We start from the raw sequence: 18423 nt of genomic DNA on the forward strand, positions 1-18423 counted from the left end.
TCCATACTTCCCAAAGAGAATAAATATGAGTGATGTAGTTTATATTCATTAACTATATTTAAATTACCTTAATGGATAATTAGATAATTGACTCTGCTGTGTAAATGTAGCAAAATAAAAATTACATAACATTTATTCTAAAATGAAAGTTTTGGTAGCTCGATTAGGGTTAGCATTTTATTTTTTAAGATTTTATTTACTTATTCATGAGAGACAGAGAGAGAGATGCAGAGACAAGCCGAGGGAGAAGCGGACTCCCCACAAGGAGCCCGATGTGGGACTGAACCCCGGGATCACGCCCTGTGCCAAAGGCAGACGCTCAACTGCCAAGCCACCCAGGCGTCCCAAGGGTTCGCATTCTTACACAGCAAATTCACTGACTTGGTGTGGATTTTTACAACACTATTATTTTGAAAGGTACACAGTAATTCTGTTTATTAAGGCTAAATGTTCTGTGACTGTTTTGTGCTTTTAACATTTGTAACATAAATAGATGTAGCCCCTAGCATTGATGAGACTGGTGACTATGCTAATTTAGTAATTTAGCTCTAAAAATTTTGTTGTTTTTATTTCAGCTGGCTTCACAATGACTTAAAAGTGGCCCTTATTGGCAGCCCAGTGGACCTCACTTACAGATATGACCATCTGGGAGATTCTCCCAAAATTCTTCAAGACATTGCTTTTGGTAGCCATCCATTCAATGAGGTACTCTTGAGTTACACATATCTACTTTTGTTGAGTTTTAAGTATTATTATTTTTAAAAGTTACTGTTTTTGTCATGATATGTGATTACAGCTCAAAATTAGAGCAATATAGAAAAGAAAATGGAAAAAAACATTACCCCACATCCCACCAATCCAAACAAGTATTGATGAAACATCATAATCATCTATTCGTGTATAGAGCAAGATGGATGAATAGATAGACAAAAATAAGATCATAATATACTAGGTATTTTTATATACCAGAGTTTAGGTTTACTTGAAATTATCAGAAAAGAAATTGAAGTAAGGGGCGCCCAGGTGGCTCGGTTGGTTGTCTTTGACTCTTGATCCCAGATCAGGTCATGATCTCAGGGTCATGAGTTCATGTTCCTCCAAGCTGAAGTGAAACTGAAACTTTGAAGTTAAAGGAAATCTTTCTTTACTGTGAGAGTTACTCTTTTTTTTTTTTAATTTTTTGTAAGATTTTATTTATTTATTCACGAGAGACACAGAGAGAAAGAGAGAGAATGAGAGAGGCAGAGACATAGGCAGAGGGAGAAGCAGGCTCCATGCAGGGAGCCCGACATGGGACTTGATCCCAGGTCGCCAGGATCGGGCCCTAGGCTGAAGGCGGCGCTAAACCGCTGAGCCACCCGGGCTGCCCTGTGAGAGTTATTCTTAAATTTCACCAGTCCTTTTAATGACTTTTTCATTACCGAGTATTTTATTTATGTTCATTTCATTGTTTGGTATTTATAGGTTTTTATTTACTTTTCCAAGAGGGGCTCGTAAGTACACTATTCTTTGAGTTCTTGCTTGAGAATGTCTTTTTTATTCCTGAAGAAAGCTTTGGTAGAATACAAAGTCCTAGGGTCACACTTTTTTCTTCTGTGAACTTTATCTTATTTACTTATTTATTGGAAGATTTTATTTATTTATTCATGAGAGAGACACACACAGAGAGAGAGAGAGAGAGAGAGAGAGCAAGAGTAGAGACCTAGGCAGAGGGAGAAGCAGGCTCCCTGCTGGGAGCCCGATGTGGGGCTTGACCCCAGGACCCTGGGATCACGGCCAGGGCCAAAGGCAGATGCTCACCCACTGAGCCACCCGGGGGTGCCCCTTCTCTCTGAACTTTATAGATCTTGCCTTTTGTTACTGTGGAGAAGCCTGATGTCAGTCATATTTTCTTCCAACCCTGTCCTAATTTTGTTTTTACTATCTATATAATTTGTTTTGAACCCTTATACTGGGTTCTTTAGCTTTGAAACTTAATAATTTCAGAATATGTTTAATGGTGGTTCTCTGTCACTTTTTAATGGAACATGGCAGACCTTTCATTGTGAAAATTTGAGGGTTTTTTTATTTTAGTATTTGTGTATGGGTGATGGAATGCTGATTATTAAAATATGTAAGAGGTTTCTGTTTTTCATATAACAGTTCTAGAGGGTAGGCAGTTGGACAATGTCCAAGGATGTCCTCAAGGAAGGACAGTCCTTCCTGATTTACTGCCTCAGTGCCTTTGCTTATTCATGTGTGTTTGAGTGAGCTTCTCCTCATGGTTCTGAGATGGTGTAGCCTTAGATGTAATCAAGTGGTACAAAGCAGTTAAGCCCTATTTCTTTGTGTTTTTTTTTTTTTTTTAAGATTTTATTTATTTATTCATGATAGTCACACAGAGAGAGACAGAGAGGCAGAGACACAGGCAGAGGGAGAAGCAGGCTCCATGCTGGGAGCCTGACGTGGGATTCGATCCCAGGTCTCCAGGATCGCGCCCCGGGCCAAAGGCAGGTGCCAAACCGCTGCGCCACCCAGGGATCTATTTCTTTGTTTTTGAATAGGAAAACCATTATGATTGCAGTGATCAAAAATATTTAAAAATACTTATTGAAAAGTATCCTTCTTGGGGCACCTGAGCAGCATAGTTGGTTAAGCAGCTGCCTGTGGTTCTGGTCATGATCCCAAGGTCAGGGATTGAGCCCCATGTCGGGCCCTCTGAGCCTGCTTCTCCCTCCCCTCTGCCTGGTGCTCTTCAATCTCAATCTCTCTCTCTGTGTCAAATAAATAAAATCTTAAAAAACAAGAAATAACAATAAAAAACTAACAGCAATATTGGATCCTCTCTTGTATCTTTTCTGTCATTTTTCTTTGTTCTTTTTCAGTTTGTTTCGTATGATTTCCTGTAACCTGCCTTTCTTGTCCCTGTATTTAAGGTCATATTTTATTTTGTTTTTTATTGTTTCTGGAATGGTGTACATTTCTCGTTTCTTTTCCAGTTCCTTTTTTTTTTTTAAGTGAGGAGTATGTTTTTCATTTTCTCTAAGGCTATTGAAAACTATTTCTCTGAACTATTCACATTTTCTTGGGAAATTCCCAAGGAGGACGTTTATTCTCCTCTGTAGTATGTAGGCATAATTCTCATGCTGATTCTTTGATTTGGGCCAGTTAATTCAGTGAGGGTGGATAGGAGAGTGAGCTCTGTAGTGTTTAGCTTTACTGTTAAGGTTTCCGTTTTCCGTCCTCCACTAAATCCACAAAGTTTTTCTTTGCTTTTGGGATGTATTATTCCCCTCAGGTTTTGGCAGTCAGGAAGTTACTGTAGTTTAAAGCAGAACCTTTAGGTATTCTGTGTTGTAGTTCAGTGTTCATTGCTTTCCCTACATCTTCTTCCTTGTCTAGAGCATGGTGAGCCGATAGAAGACTGTATACATGATATACTGGAGTGTGAATCTCTGTTGGGACATTGCCCAGTTTTTCTGGAACATACTCATAAATCTGACCAAAGGATATCTGGGAAATGCTTTAATTCCCAGTACTTACTTTTAGAAAATTTATTTTATCTAGTAACTCATTTCACAGTAGCATTAGCGAGATATTTTTGGTTAAATCTTGTTGTATATATATGTCTGTATGTTGACTAGTAAAAATCAAAGACATTCCACATTAAAACTGAAACTTGGGACAACATAGTGTAGATACAAATTAAAAAAGTTTTTTTTTAATCGAAGTTTTTTTTTTTTTAAATAGGTATTAAATGAAGCTAAAAAACCAATGGTGGTTTTAGGCAGTTCTGCACTCCAAAGAAATGATGGGGCAGCAATTCTTGCAGCTGTTTCCAGCATTGCTCAAAAGATTCGGATGAGTAGTGGTGTTACTGGTGATTGGAAAGTTATGAATATCCTTCATAGGTATGTTGAGTAATTGTTGTACATACTGTAAGATTCAAGTAATTTTGTGTACGTGTTTTACTGTTATACTGTCATATTTAGATTTACAAACATTTTTAGCAATGTCTCAGTAGCAGATGCGAAAGAGATAATTTTATTTTCCTTGTGAGAAGAACCCAAGATAATAAATAGTATTTAAAATATTTGAGGGGTATCTGGGTGGTTCAGTTGGTTAAGCATCTGCCTTTGGTTTAGGTTGTAATCCCGGGGCCTGAGATCAAGCCCCATGTTGGGCTCTCTGGTCAGCAGGGAATCTGCTTCTCCCTCTGCCCCGCCCCCCCGCTCACGTGCAGGTGCGTGTACACGTGCATCCTCTCTCTCTCTCAAATAAATATAATCTTTAAAAAAGTATTTGAAATAGCAATGCTGAGAAAATCTTGAAAATATGTATATTAGTATACCTTAATTCAAAAATTGCAACAAGCCCTCTGGCTTTGATTAAATGATAAAAATGTAGGCTAACTTGAGAATTCATTGTAAGGGAAGTCTTTTTCTGACTTTATTAATAATAAACATTTGGAACACCTGGGTGGCTTGGTTGGATTAACATCTGACTCTTTTGGGTCAGGTTATAATCTCAGGGGTCGTGAGATGAAGTTCTGAGTTGCACTCTGCTTGAGATCTTCCCCCCACCACCCTGCTGCCCCTCACCACTTGTCAAAAATACATAGTAATACACATGTATTTTAGGAAGTTGGAAAGAGAAAAAAGAATGTGAAAGTGGAAATTATTCTACAGATTATAGATAATTACTATTGCTACTTCCTTCTGGTTCTCTTTTTCCTGTGTAAATATTCTTTAGTTATATAGTTGAAATCATGCTCTGTAAACAGTTTTGTGTTCTGATTTTGATTAGTTTTCATTACCAGATAAAATTTCTTCCTGTAATTGAAAATTTCTTGCAAATGTAAACTTTAATGGCTGTTCATTTATTTTTAAGATTTTATTTATTCATTCATGAGAGAGAGAGGCAGAGACACAGGCAGAGGGAGAAGCAGGCTCCCCATAAGGAGCCCAATGCAGCACTCCATCCTAGACCTCGGGATCACGCCCTGAGTCAAAGGCAAATGTTCAGTCGCTGCCCAGGTATCCCTAATGGCTATTTAATATCATGAATATGTATAATATCTTAGCCACTTCATTTTTTGTTAACATGTAGATCGATGCTAGGTTTTAAACTATAAATAATGCAGTGATACACATATACCTATGAACTTTAGATTATTTTCTTACAGTGGATTTCTAAAAGGAGCTCTTAGGGCAAAAGGATAAACATTTTTTTTTAATATTTTATTTAAATTCGGGATCCCTGGGTGGCGCAGCGGTTTAGCACCTGCTTTTGGCCCAGGGCACAATCCTGGAGACCCGGGATCGAGTCCCATGTCGGGCTCCCAGTGCATGGAGCCTGCTTCTCCCTCTGCGTATTGTCTCTGCCTCTCTCTCTCTCTCTCTCTCTCTCTCTCTGTGACTATCATAAATAAGTAAAAATTTAAAAAATATATTTTTTTTATTTAAATTCATTTTGCCAACATGTTACACCCAGTGCTCATCCCATCAAGTGCCCTCCTTAATGCCTATCACCCAGTTATCCCATCCCCCACCCACTTGTAACCCTTTGTTTCCAGAGTTAGGAGTCTCTCATGGCTTATCTTCCTCTCTAATTTTTCCCCATTTAGGGAAAAGGAGGAGTTTCCCTCCTTTTCCTTTTAGTTCCTCTCACTATTTATTATATTCCACATAAGAGTGAAACCAAATGATAATTGTCTTTCTCTGATTGACTTATTTTACTCAGCATTATACCTTCCAGTTCCATTTACATCGAAGCAAGTGGTAGGTATTCATTCTTTCTGATGGCTGAGTAATATTCTATTGTATCTTCTTTAGGATAAACATTTCTTTTTTTTTTTTTTTAAGATTTTATTTATTTATTCATGAGAGACACAGAAAGAGAAGCAGTGACACAGGCGGAGGGGAGAGAAGCAGGCTTCATGCAAGGAGCCTAGTGTGGGACTTGATCTCGTGATCTGGGATCAGGCCTGAGCCAAAGGCAGACGCTCAACCGCTGAGCCACCCAGGAGTCCCTACGATAAGCATTTCTGAGGCTCTTAATGCATATTTCCAATTTGTTTTAGAAATGTAACAGTTTTACCTTAATAGATGAAGTTTCCCATTTTGCATAATCCTTTCTACTTTAAGTATTATTTTTCAAATTTGTTTGAGGATTGAGGCTAAAAGCTTTTAAACATGATAGGCAAATTTTTCAAATTTAAAGTGAATATACATTCTTAAGCATTAATTTCAATGTTTTATTTCTTTTTTTTTTTTTTAAGGTTTTACTTATTCACGAGAGACAGAGGCAGAGAAATAGAAGGAGAAGCAGGCTCCACCCACAGGGAGCCTGATGTGGGACTGAATCCCAGGACCCCAGAATCATGACCCGAGCCAAAGGCAGACGCTCAACCACTGAGCCACCCAGGCGCCCCATTCTCTTTGGTTTAGTTTGGCATTGTAGATCATCATGTAAACATTTTTTAAAACTTTGTATTTTCAGCGTGCTTGGGTGACTCAGTCAGTTAAGTGTCTGCCTTTGGCTCAGTTCATAATCCCAGGGCCCTCAGATTGAGCCCAGTGTCTGGCTCTCTGCTCAGCAGCGGTCTGCTTCTCTCTCTCTCTCACTCTCTCTCTCTCTCTCTCTGAAATCTTAAAAAAAAAAAAAACCTTAATATTTTTTAGATAGAGTTTATTTGTATTAATTACTTCTGGATCCTTTCTAGCCACAATTTTTACTTATTTTTAGTTCACTTTTGCATCTGTGACTTTTATTTATGCAGTTCTGTTTTTCTGAATGAGTACCAAAATTAGTAACTTTTTTTTTTTAAAGATTTTATTTATTTATTCATGAGAGAGAGAGGCAGAGATACAGGCAGAGGGAGAAGCAGGCTCCATGCAGGGAGCCTGACATGGGACTCGATCCGGGACTCCAGGATCATGTCCTGAGCCAAAGGCAGGCGCCAAACCGCAGAGCCACCCAGGGATCCCCAAAATTAGTAACTTTTAAAAAAAATTCCCAGATGTCTAACATTGTATTTCTGGTTCCTTCTCACAAATGACTACTTGGGTATAAAGACGACAGTCTTTTTTCCTTTAATACTAAGTATTTTTTTCACCTTTTCTTTCATGTAATGTTTTAGAAGGGATCTAATGTAACCTCAGTTTTGTCACTGAGAATGACTGGACTTTGTAGATGTAAGTGTGTTAGTCTGCTCACCCTTTCGGTTCCTTATTTTTGATGTTAAAAAAAAATTCTAGGGCAGCCCAAGTGGCTCAGCGATTTAGCGCTGCCTTCGGCCCAGGGCGTGATCCTGAGTCCCGGGATTGGGTCCCACGTCGGGCACCATGCATGGAGCCTGCTTCTCCCTCTGCCTGTGTCTCTGCTTCTTTCTCTCTCTGCCTGCCTCTTATGAATAAATAAATAGAATCTTTAAAAAAATTAAAAATAAAAAAATTCTACCAGTATATAAGTAGGTGACACTCAGATGTGTCATTACCTGTGCCTGGGAATATCATAGCTACTCCCCATCATCAAATTGAAATAGTTTAATTTTGCTTTTGAGCTCAGAAAAAGGTTATTGGTTTACTTTTACTTAGTTAATGGATCTCATGCAGAAGCTTTTGTTATGCATTGATGGCCTTCAGACTTTTGGCTCTTTTCTCTCATAATTTTTCTCATTCTTTGCATTTATAGAAAATTTCTTAACTTTTTTTCCATCATTTTGTGAGTTTTCATTCTGGAGAGCACTATAATTTTTATTAATCTTGTTTTTCATTTTTTTTTAAAGATTTTATAAGATTTCCTTTTTATGAAAGTTTATTAGGGCACATCTTTTTTTTTTTTTTAAGATTTTATTTACTCATTTACTTGAGAGAGAGCACACATGAGAAGAGAGAGAAGCAGAGAGAGACAGATAAGTAGACTCCTCACTGAGCGTGTAGTTCCACTCAGGGCTCCCATCCTACAACCCCGAGACCATTACCTGAGCCGAAACTGAGAGTCGGATGCTCAACCAGCTGAGCCCCAGGTGCCCCAGGATGTATCTTCTGTTGTAAAGACAAACTTAAGCTTACTCAGTTTGCTTTCCAGGATGAGGTGGACTCTCATAAGTTAATGTGAGTCTCTGTCCACATCTTTGAAAGAGATATATCAAGACTTACACTGAGGGAAATTAAGGAAAAACTATTAGGGGCAGAGGGATTAGTTTTGAAATAGGGAAGTATGAGTCCTCCAACTTTGTTTACTTTTATGATAGGTTTGGCTATTCCATATGCTTGTCAGTTTCTATAAAGTATTCGGCTATGATTTTTTATAAGGATTGCACTGAATTTGTAAGGTCAGCTGGGGAGTATTGCCATCTTAACAGTATTGATTCCTCTAATCCATGAACATGTCTTTAATTTCTTTCAACATTGTTTTTTTTTTTTTAAGATTTTATTTATTCATGAGAGACACATAAAGAGAGAGAGGCAGAGACACAGAGGGAGAAGCAGGCCCTATGCAGGGAGCCTGACGCGGTACTCAATCCCGGGTCCCCAGGATCACACCCTGGTCCAAAGGCGGCGCTAAACCGCTGAGCCACCCAGGCTGCCCTCAACGTTGTTTTGTAGTTTTCATTACATAAATCTTACATTTATTGTTAAGTTTTTTAAGAGCATTTTATGCTTTTGATGTTATCCAATCAGAGTTTGACAGACTAGTAGCAACTAATAGGAGTTGGTTTGAGCTGCCCTCCTCCCCTAACAAATAGGTAAAACAACAACTTGCTTTATATACAGTAAGGTCCTCAGAATGGCCATTTCTAGAAAGAAAGTTAGCGATAACAAACTAGATCACATTCCCAGTTGTTCAGAGTATAGTTATTCCAGACCTCTTTTTTAAAGGATTATTTTCTGCTTATAAGATTTTATCGTTTTCTCCAAGTTACAGTTTTATGACTGATGTTTGAATTTCTCCCTTTTCGGTTTTCAAAATCATCTTGACTTTTTTCTGGTGTTTTTGGCTTATTGTGTGCTTTATATCTTGTCATATTGAGTAAGAATCAATTTAGGACAATTTCAATTGGCATAAAGTTTCCAGAATTATTTTATTAACTAGTATCTCATAAAGTTGGGTGCCTGAGTGGCTCAGTTGTTTCGTATCTGACTCTTAATTTTAGCTCAGGTCATGATCTCAGGGTCATGAGATGAGCCCTGTATCAGGCTCTGTGCTGGGCATGGAACCTGCTTAGGATTCTTCCTCTCCCTGTCCCTCTGCTGTTTCTGCTGCATTTCCCTCCCCTTAAAAAATAAAATAAAATAGGGATCCCTGGGAGGCTCAGTGGTTTGGCGCCTGCCTTTGGCCCAGGGCGCGATCCTGGAGTCCCAGGATCCAGTCCTGCGTCGGGCTCCCGACACGGAGCCTGCTTCTCCCTCTGCTTGTGTCTCTGCCCCCCCCCCACCTCTCTATCATGAATAAATAAATCTTTAAAAACAAATAAATAAAATAAAATAGAATAGAATAAAATAAAATATATCTCATGGAGACAGTGTTCTAAGCATCTTGTTTCTTTGTTTGCTGTTCTTAAAACAGTAAAATATTGCTATTTCTGGTTTTGACATCTATTTTATAATGGGTTAAGAAGATGAGGGAAAGCCTTTGTCAGCATTGAGTAGAAAAACGATTAAGTATCATTTCAAAAATCACTAATTTTTTGTAATGATAACACTGCAGGTATGCTAAAAATCTGTAATTGTTTTACAGGATTGCAAGCCAAGTAGCTGCTTTGGACCTTGGCTATAAACCCGGGGTGGAAGCAATTCGTAAGAACCCTCCCAAAGTGCTATTTCTCCTGGGAGCAGATGGAGGTTGTATCACTCGACAGGATTTGCCAAAGGATTGTTTCATTATTTATCAAGGTAAGTAACATCTGTGACACAGAAACAGAAGAGAATCCAATGTTGTGTAGATTAGAAACTGTATGACAATATATTTAGTGGATTGAATATTTTCCATTCAAGAATTTTAGACACATACCCCCCAATATTTTTTTAAATGCAGATTATAGGTTTTATAAGTTATGTAATTGATACTGTTATTAAGAATTTATTACCTGGTCAGGCACCTGGGTGGTTTAGTCAGTTAAGCATCTGCCTTCCACTCAGGTCATAATCCCAGAGTCCTGACATCAAGCCCTGCACTGGGCTTCCTGCTCAGGGAAGAGCTTGCTTCTCCCTGTCCCCATTCATTCGTTTTCTCTCTCTCTCTCAAATAAATAAAACCTTAATAAAAAAAAAGAATTACTACCTAATGATACTTAATAATAAAGAATTAGAAGAAATCTAAATGCCTCAGCAACAAGAATGGTTAAATTATGGTTTGTTTATATAATCAAGTATTATATAACCTTAAATTTCAGCTTTTCAAAGAATATTTAGCATTATTATGTAAGCAGGAAAGCATTTTTACATAAATATTTAAAAATTTAAAAAATCGTGAGTGCTGAGTTATAGGGCATTTAATGAAGTATATTTGACAGTACTTTGTTTTATTTTTTTTTAATTTTATTTATTCATGAGAGACACAGAGGCAGAGACATAGGCAGAGGGATAAGCAGGCTCCCCATGGGGAGGATGTGGGACTTGATCCTGGACACCAGAATCATGACCTGAGCTAAAGGCAGATACTCAACCATAGAGCCACAGAGGTGCCCCAGTACTTTGTTTTGTGTTTGACTCATTTTCTTGAACAATCAAGTTTCCCTGGAACAAATGGAGTTCAGAGTATTCTTGGATATTTTACAGAAAAAAAGTATTATATAATTCTCCATTTCATTTCACACAAACACCATAAATTTATAATAGGCTTTTTATTGCCATGGCACATAAGGAGCGTTATATAATACTCTGTATCTTTAGTTTGACAAAGCAAAATGTATAAATTATATCCAGTTCCTAATCCTATCCAGAAATAATCATTGATGATGGCTTTAGAAATGTATGCTTCATGGGCAGTCTGGGTGGCTCAGCGGTTTAGCGCTGCCTTCAGCGCAGGGCCTGATCCTGGAGACCCGGAATCAAGTCCCACGTCAGGCTCCCTGCATGGAGCCTGCTTCTCCCTCTGCCTGTGTCTCTGCCTCTCTCTCTCTCTCTCTCTCTGTCTCTCACATAAATAAATAAATTAAATCTGTAAAAAAAAGAAAAATGTATGCTTCATATATTTTTCTATGTATATGTGGAAATGTATACAAATGAGATGAGACTTCATATATTGTTTTATAGCTTTCTTTCATTTAACTCCAGATTTTTTTCCTTCTAATAGTTTTTGTTAAACTATTAAAATTCTCATTATACTATTTCAGTCATATTGTTTTCTATAATATCCCGTTTATATTCTTTTCAGTATTATCACTGTCATTCCTGTTCTACATTTTTTGTTCCTTTACCATTTCAGTCTATTTAATCAAATTTCACTAACAGCTGAGTATTTCTACTTTGTAATCATCAAAAGAAATAATATACCTAGTCGCCCATGATTATATATGATATTCTACATATTGCTGTATTTACAAAAAATCGTCTGAGAAGATACATAGCAAATTTTTATCAGTAATTTTCTTTGGGAAGGAAGTTGAATTGTGGGTAAAGTGGCCTTTTTTCCCAAAAAAAAAAAAAAAAAAACTTTTTTTTTTTTTTTTTTTTAAGATTTTATTTATTTATTCATGAGAGACACTGAGAGAGGCAGAGACATAGAAGGAGAAGCAGGCTCCTTGCAGGGAGCTCGATGCAGGACTCGATCCCTGGACCAGGATCATACCCTGAGCTGAAGGCAGACATTCAACCACTGAGCCACCTAGGCATCCCCCAAAACTTTTGTATTGTTTTATATATTGTAATTTTGTAAACACTTCTTTTTTTTTTTTAAGATTTATTTATTTATTTATTCATGATAGATACAGAGAGAGAGAGAGAGAGAGGCAGAGGGAGAAGCAGGCTCCATGCCGGGAGCCCAATGTGGGACTCGATCCCAGGACTCCAGGATCACACCCTGGGCCAAAGGCAGGCGCCAAACCACTGAGCCACCCAGGGATCCCCTTGTAAACACTTCTGTAATACTTAATGGATTTATCTTTATTCTTTTTAAGGATTTTATTTATTTGAGAGAGAAAGCTAGAGAGTGCACGAGCAGGGGGAGGGGCAGAAGCAGAGGAAGAAGGAGACTCCCTGCTGAGCAGGGAGCCTAATGTGGGAATCAGATCTCAGGACCCTGGGATCATGACCTAAGCTGAAGGCAGAGGCTTAACCCGACTAAGCTACCCAGGAGCCCTCTTAATGGGATTTTAAAAGGATCTTTCCTATGTTCATATATAATACCTAATCAATTTTTTGCCAAAATATGGCTTGCCACTTTCCATCTTTTCACAGGACATCATGGTGACGTTGGTGCTCCTATAGCTGATGTTATTCTCCCAGGCGCTGCTTATACGGAGAAATCTGCTACCTATGTCAATACTGAGGGCCGAGCTCAGCAGACTAAAGTAGCAGTGACACCTCCTGGCTTGGCAAGAGAAGACTGGAAAATTCTAAGAGCCCTCTCTGAGGTATTTGTTCTTAGTGATGCTGCTAATAGGATGTTTCACTTGTTAGCTTGTCAAAATGATTTTCAGAGTCAAGAGGATGCAAATCTGATGTGCAGAGATGATTGAATAATCTCCGTAGGACAAATGTATTCAGAAAATGGGTGTTTGATATTGATGTTTTTATCTTTTGGCTTGTTTTGCCTAAAAATACTTAACTCTTTATTTAACTCTTTTTATTATAAAGAGAAAGCATAGATTTAAAATAATGCACAATTGTCTGTAAACTTTGTATATGATCAATATCAGGTTAGTAAAAGCATTCAAGTTTAGCATAGCATTATCTCTCTTTTTTTTTTTTTAAGATTTTATGTATTTATTCATGAGAGAGACAGAGAGAGGTGGAGACATAGGCAGAGGGAGAAGCATGCTCCCTGTGGGAAGCCTGATGTGGGACTTGATCCCAGAACCCTGGGATCACTCCCTGAGCAGAAGGCAGATGCTCAACCACTGAGCCACTCAGGTGTCCTGCATTATCTCTTTAATCATTTATTTCATACTTAGTCTAATTTCTAAAGAGAAATTACTATGTACTGATAGCTGTTTATGAATTAGAATTTTTGACATTTGTGTTCTCCACTTAACCACTTAATGTACATGCTAATGGACACTGATAGAATTTTCACTACTACAACATTTCACTATAGTCTCAATTACGTATTATTTGAATTTTTTAAGTACTAAAGCTCTGTGTCAATTCTGGGAACCTGATAATTATAGATTGCAGGTATGACCCTTCCATATGATACTCTGGATCAAGTAAGGCACAGATTGGAAGAAGTCTCTCCTAATCTTGTCCGATATGATGATGTGGAAGGAGCCAATTATTTCCAGCAAGCAAATGAGCTCTCCAAGGTAAAAACTTGCCTGTATGTAGTTTTCATACTAGTAAATCCTAGGATGTTAGTTTTCAGTTCTGTCATTGATCTCATAATCCCTTTTTTTGCAGCTAGTGAACCAGCAACTTCTTGCTGATCCACTTGTTCCACCTCAGCTAACAATAAAAGACTTCTACATGACAGGTATGCATTTGTTAGCATGATTGCCAAATATGAAAGGCGGGAAGGAATGAGATCACCTAATTTAGCATTACAGTTCCAACCTGTTAATGAGAATATTTGATATTTTTATTTAACCTTTGAAAATTTTGAAACATCAGAAGTAATGTTCATTTTCTTTTTTTTTTAATGTTCATTTTCTGATTTTATTCTAATTTCCTTTATTTCTGAAATGTAAGCAGATTTTTTTTTTTAAAGATTTGTATTTATTTTTGAGAGACACAGAAAGAGAGACAGAGACACAGGCAGAGGGAGGAGAAGCAGACTCCATGCAGGGAGTCTGATGTGGGACTCAATCCTGATCCCAGGAATCCAGGATCACGCCCTGAGCTGAAGGGAGATGCCCAACCACTGAGCCACCCAGGCATCCCTAAGCAGATTTTAAATATAAAATTTACTGTTGTGTGTAAAATCATCATATAGCAATTTAGGGAGATATTTTTGTAAGTGACAACTCTGAAAGTTTTTCTGAGAATTACATTAGAAACACAAAACACTTAAATGTGAAGTATGTTAGAGTGCTTCTGATGGACATTGTTAGGGATGTTTTTAAGGAATGTGGACTTACTGAAACTTGTTTACTGAATATCTTACCTTTGATATAATATAACACTTGATATTGCATCTGTGTTATGAAGTAGTTGAGGATTTTAAATTTTCTGTCTAAAAGCAGATATATATATTTTTTAAAATTTAAGATTATTTTTAATTGGGTTTTTTAGTTATAAAAGTTATGTTTGGGGGATCCCTGGGTGGCACAGCGGTTTGGCTTCTGCCTTTGGCCCAGGGCGCGATCCTGGAGACCCGGGATCGAATCCCAAGTCGGGTTCCCTGCTTCTCCCTCTGCCTATGTCTCTGCCTCTCTCTCTCTCTCTCTCTGTGTGACTATCATAAATCAAAAATAAAAATAAAAATAAAAAAATAAAATAAAAGTTATGTTTGTTGTAGAATGTGTACCTAAGCCCAAAGAGCAAAGAACAGTTACTATGATCTCACTATCTAGAAATTACTTTTATTTTTTTGACATCTTGTCAATCATATAGGGATATACAAATATTTATTTAAACAAAAAATATGATTATTCATTTACCAGCGGGGAGGGGTTGACAGTTTTATTGAAATACGATTCACAGGCAGCCCGGGGGGCTCAGTGGTTTAGTGGTGCCTTCAGCCCAGGGCCTAATCCTGGAGTCCCAGGATCGAGTCCCATGTCGGGCTCCCTGCATGGAGCCTGCTTCTCCCCCTGCCTATGTCTCTGCCTCTCTCTCTCTCTGTCTCTCTCTCTTTGTGTGTCTCTCATGGATAAATAAAATCCAAAAAATAATAATAAATAAATAAATAAATAAATAGATAAAATCCTTTTTTAAAAAATTAAAAGAAAAGAAATACGATTCACATACCATAAAATTCACTGGATTCAGTGGATTTTAGTACACATACTATTTTATAAACTTTTTTCAGTGACAGTATTGTGTACATATTTGTCCTGTCTAGCACTTCTCTATAGTATTTATAATGGTTACATACTGGCATATTATATGGCTGTATGTGATTATTTAATCATTCCTAGGAGTACTTATTAAAAACATTTAGCTTATTTTCTGAATTTGTTTCTCTCACATATTTTTACATAGAATTTTTTAAGATGACATTTTAGGCCTCCAGCCATTTTATGGTTGTTGTTTTTTTTTTTTTTTTTTTTTTTAATTCATGAGAGACACAGAGAGAGGCAGAGCAGGCAGAGCAGGCAGAGAGAGAAGCAGGCTCCTCTCAAAGAGCCCGATATGGGACTCGGATTCCGGGACTCTGGGACCATGCCCTGAGCCAAAGGCAGTCAACCACTGAACCACCCATGTGTCCCTATTTACATAGAATTTTATAGTCTTTTTTTGTTGTTGTTCCTAAATGTGTGCAACAAAGTTTTACTATGTGCTTTTAAAAAAAATCATGTTATCAAAATGCAAATTTTTTAATATCTTTCAGACTCCATTAGCAGAGCCTCACAGACAATGGCTAAATGTGTCAAAGCTGTCACAGAGGGTGCCCAGGCAATAGAGGAACCATCCATATGCTGAAACTTCTATTAGGAACCCCATTTTGTTACAAATAATTAATGGACAGTTATGTTGGAGTGATCTCCTACAGGTTTTATCTCTTTAAAAAATAATCTGAATAATGTAATATTTAAGGTTGTACCTTACTTATTTGAAAATGATGCTGCAATTATCAGTGAACTTTGAGGTTTCAAAGACATTTATGTATTTTGTGTAAACGTTGTTAAATAGTTCAATAAACATGTATACAGATGCTCTTTCACATAAAAATATTGGCAATTTTTGTGACACAGAATTCTTAAAATGTGGGTTTTTGTTCATTTTCATTGATCATTTATGTTTGTAAAATCGATGAAATAAAAAGAACTTCCATTAGGACTCACTGTTTTCTAGTGCTAAAGTGAAGATTTGAGCATTCTGTCAAGCTGGGTAAATAGAATATGTATAATATTATCATATATCAGATATGTATCTTGGACAACTATAATAATCATAATAATGATAGGTAATGATTATTCAGCTTTTTCTCTGTGCTAAGCACTCTGGTTTTACATGTATTATCTTGTTTTGTCCTTGCTGCAGCTCTGTGAGGTAGTGTTATCTCATTTTACAGATGAAGAAACTGAAGTTTAGGGATATTTGGTAGCTTGCCTAAGGTCACAGCAAAATTCAAGGACTGGAGCCTAGTTCTTTCTGACTCCAAAGCCTATTGTTCTTACCTGCTACACATAATTCCCTCCCATTAATACAGATATTATAGGTTGTTACTTCTAAGAATTAGCATTGAGAAGCTTATTGGATAGCACATTTTTCTGTTTTCTCTGATTCTGTTCATATGTCATGGTGATTTATGTGACATTTTTCTTTGTGTAAGAGATTATACACACATGCACCACTGGAGTGAGGGAGTTAAGGGATATAATTTAGGTCTTTGTTGATGTTCCATATTCATTATATAACACCATCTGCGGTTTTAAGTCAACTAAATTATTCCAATAATAGAAGACAAAACTAACAGCTTTCATAATTTTCAGTTGTCAAAACAAAAAGGAGGTAAAACTTTTATAATTAATTAATCTAGAAGATAATTTAAAGCCACATAAAATTTTTTTCAAAATCTATGGTCAGAATCCGTTTGCTCTGTAATCCTTATTCCTACTTTCACTAAAGACAGCCCAATTATAGGATGCGGTATTCCTGATACAACAATAAAGGTTTTTCAAATAACACTATGACATTAATACTTTATCTTCAAAAACTGTACAAAATTTGTCACTTGTAACTTTTTTCCCAAACTTTATTTTTTCTTTAGCGATACATTATGAAGTGTATCTTGCTTAAAGTATTTAAAATTATAAGTTGCCTGAAATTGTACAAATTCTTCCTGAAAGTCTTTGAATTCAATACAAACCTTTTGCACCCTATATTTTCTTTACTCTTTAATACTGTAGCTGATCTCTAGGGGGCAGATGCTGCCAATTTCGTATTTTACATAGTACTTTTCAGTGCATGTGTGTAGACTTCATAGGCTTGTTGCTGAAGGAATATTGTGTTCACATGGAGAAGAGGTAATGTATGACCAAGAGGGTCCACAATCCTTGGGTTGCCATCTAGGCAACATGTGAACTTGTAATCCTATAAAGAATACCTTGTCTGGGGTAAGTAGTGCTCAATAAAATTGGCTGTTTTTTATGTAAAGTAAACATGCAGGTCTGTCTAATGGGCACCTATTAATCACGTAATGCTAAATATTAAGGTTATTGTGAACATAAACGTTAAAGGTAGTTGCTAGGGGAAAAAAGTTTTTTTGTAGAAGAGCCCCCAGATAGAAGAAAAATACATATAGGGGAGAATAACTTGACTGATGGAATTATGATTCTAAGTAATGAAAGAGGTCTGCAAGGGCTTACGGGCCAGGTCCCTTTGGATGAAGAAGGCAGTCTGGAAATAGCCTCTCATTTAAGGAGGACCTTCTAGATATGTATCACTAAAGCATTAAGTATATTATGTCTAGTTTTCACAAAAACCCTGCAAACAATAGGTATTGAGACCCAAGAAATAGCAAATAACTTGCCTAAAGCTACAGAGTTAGAGACTAAAGGCAAGGGAGTTTGACTTATTGTCCCATATTGCCTCAAATGTAAACCTCATGGACTGCTATGAAAATTGAATAGATGTACAAGAAAGATCTTAAAGCCTAAGCTCTATACAAAATGCTTCCCAAATTTATTGTGAATTGTATTATAACAAACTAATAAAAAGTATGATGCCTTCTTAATACCCAGCATATAGTTGTTTATTATTGTTTGTTGTGGAGTTGTTTAAACATCACCTCCTGTCTGGTCAGACAGATCTAGTTCATCTTTGGAAAAGTTACTAAGAAAAAATTTTTAATTATTTCCTCATTTGTAAAATGGGGATAAAAATCGAATAATTTTATTTACCTCTACCTAGTAATGTTATTATGAGGATCAGGTCAGAAAACCTATGGAAATCCTAGCTTACTTCCTGACATACAGTAAGTGTTCAATGTGCTTAATAACTGAAGACCATCATTATAGGAAAACGTGTATTCAAAATTTTGCTCACAGTTTCAGGAGGTTGCCGCTAGCCCTCCATGGGAGTTTTGTTGTTGTTTTTTAACTAAGCACTGGGGCAGCCCAGGTGGCTCAGCGGGTTAGCACCGCCTTCAGCCCAGGGCCTGATCCTGGAGACC

At 37.1% G+C, this 18423-nt stretch overlaps 1 protein-coding gene across 3 annotated transcripts in view; it reads left to right on the forward strand.

The window, feature by feature from the left end:
• NDUFS1 (NADH:ubiquinone oxidoreductase core subunit S1) overlaps positions 1-17985 on the forward strand; it is a 32754-nt gene extending 14769 nt beyond the window's left edge. For all 3 annotated transcript variants that reach the window (XM_077885059.1, XM_077885058.1, XM_077885060.1), the window contains 7 exons: positions 576-705; positions 3730-3890; positions 9724-9878; positions 12384-12559; positions 13316-13450; positions 13545-13617; positions 15637-17985. In XM_077885059.1, the coding sequence (XP_077741185.1) occupies positions 576-705; positions 3730-3890; positions 9724-9878; positions 12384-12559; positions 13316-13450; positions 13545-13617; positions 15637-15728 (922 nt within the window). In that variant the 3' untranslated portion in view covers positions 15729-17985. The remainder of the gene's footprint in view (positions 1-575; positions 706-3729; positions 3891-9723; positions 9879-12383; positions 12560-13315; positions 13451-13544; positions 13618-15636) is intronic.
• The last annotated feature ends 438 nt before the right edge of the window (positions 17986-18423 follow it).

The sequence above is a fragment of the Canis aureus genome, chromosome 36 (assembly GCF_053574225.1).
Source record: "Canis aureus isolate CA01 chromosome 36, VMU_Caureus_v.1.0, whole genome shotgun sequence".
Classification (NCBI taxonomy): domain Eukaryota; kingdom Metazoa; phylum Chordata; class Mammalia; order Carnivora; family Canidae; genus Canis; species Canis aureus.